The following is a 940-nucleotide window of genomic DNA, read 5'->3' as shown; positions in this document are numbered from 1 at the left end:
TCACCCAGGCAGCTAAATTCAAACGACTGCCAACTCACCCCATGAAAGACAGACTGTGCCAACCAACAAAAGGAATACTGAAGAGAGGAAGCTTCATCCACCAGACGAGGGTGTTGGAAAGGAGACACCAAGATATCCTGGACCAGCAACCCAAAGATATCCCCCAATACCTTAAAAACCAAAGCTGGAGTGATGAAGGAAGACCCCAGATACGCTGCAGTATTCCTGGCGTTGGCAAGAAAGACTCCCAGAGCTGTGCTGAACTGAAGTCGCTCACCATTGAACACATCCACAACTCCTACCCCCAACGCCAATGGACTCATGTATACACTGACGGATCTGCCGACCAGGTTGTCAGAAGTGGTGGTGCCGGAATCTACATAAAGTACCCAGGAGGTCGAGAAGAAGAACACATCTCCCTCGCTACCGGCCTCTACTCCACCAACTTCAAGGCTGAAGCAGTAGCGCTCCAGACAGGTGCAGCCCACATTGAGCACAGTCCACTCTCCTCCAACAACGTTGTGTTCTTCAGCGACGCAAAGTCAGTCCTGCAGGCTTTAGACACTGCCAGAGACAAAGAACTGAATGACCTGTCATCCGCCTTGACCTCCCTGTGCAGAGTCCACACAGTCGTGCTGCAATGGGTCCCCTCTCACTGCAACATACTAGGCAACGAAGCCGCAGATACTCTGACAAAGGAGGGCACTACGAAGGACCAGAATGACAGATCAACCACCTTCAAAAAGGCCAAGACCATCATCAAGGCCAAGCAACACAAACAGTGGTTGCAGCAGCACCCACACTACAACAAAAACGACGCCTTTCACCTGCTCACAAGGTCTGAGCAGGTCCTCATATTCAGGCTGCGGACAGGCCACAACCGAATGAACCACCACCTTTTCACCAAGCCTCAGTATTGTCCAGTCAGACCAGTGCCCTT

The 940-nt window shown here is 51.7% G+C and overlaps 1 protein-coding gene across 1 annotated transcript in view; it reads left to right on the top strand.

The window, feature by feature from the left end:
- The window catches only part of LOC138956686 (uncharacterized), a gene marked incomplete at its 3' end in the record, with an annotated part of 1,849 nt that extends 1,308 nt beyond the window's left edge, over window positions 1-541 (top strand). Inside the window, exon 2 of the mRNA XM_070327983.1 lies at window positions 1-541. This exon is cut by the window's left edge and continues 501 nt beyond it. Within this exon, the coding sequence (XP_070184084.1) occupies window positions 1-541 (541 nt within the window).
- Between the last annotated feature and the right edge of the window lie 399 nt (window positions 542-940).

This window comes from Littorina saxatilis, unplaced genomic scaffold (assembly GCF_037325665.1).
Source record: "Littorina saxatilis isolate snail1 unplaced genomic scaffold, US_GU_Lsax_2.0 scaffold_3341, whole genome shotgun sequence".
NCBI lineage: Eukaryota > Metazoa > Mollusca > Gastropoda > Littorinimorpha > Littorinidae > Littorina > Littorina saxatilis.
This window is presented reverse-complemented; position numbering and strand designations above follow the sequence as displayed.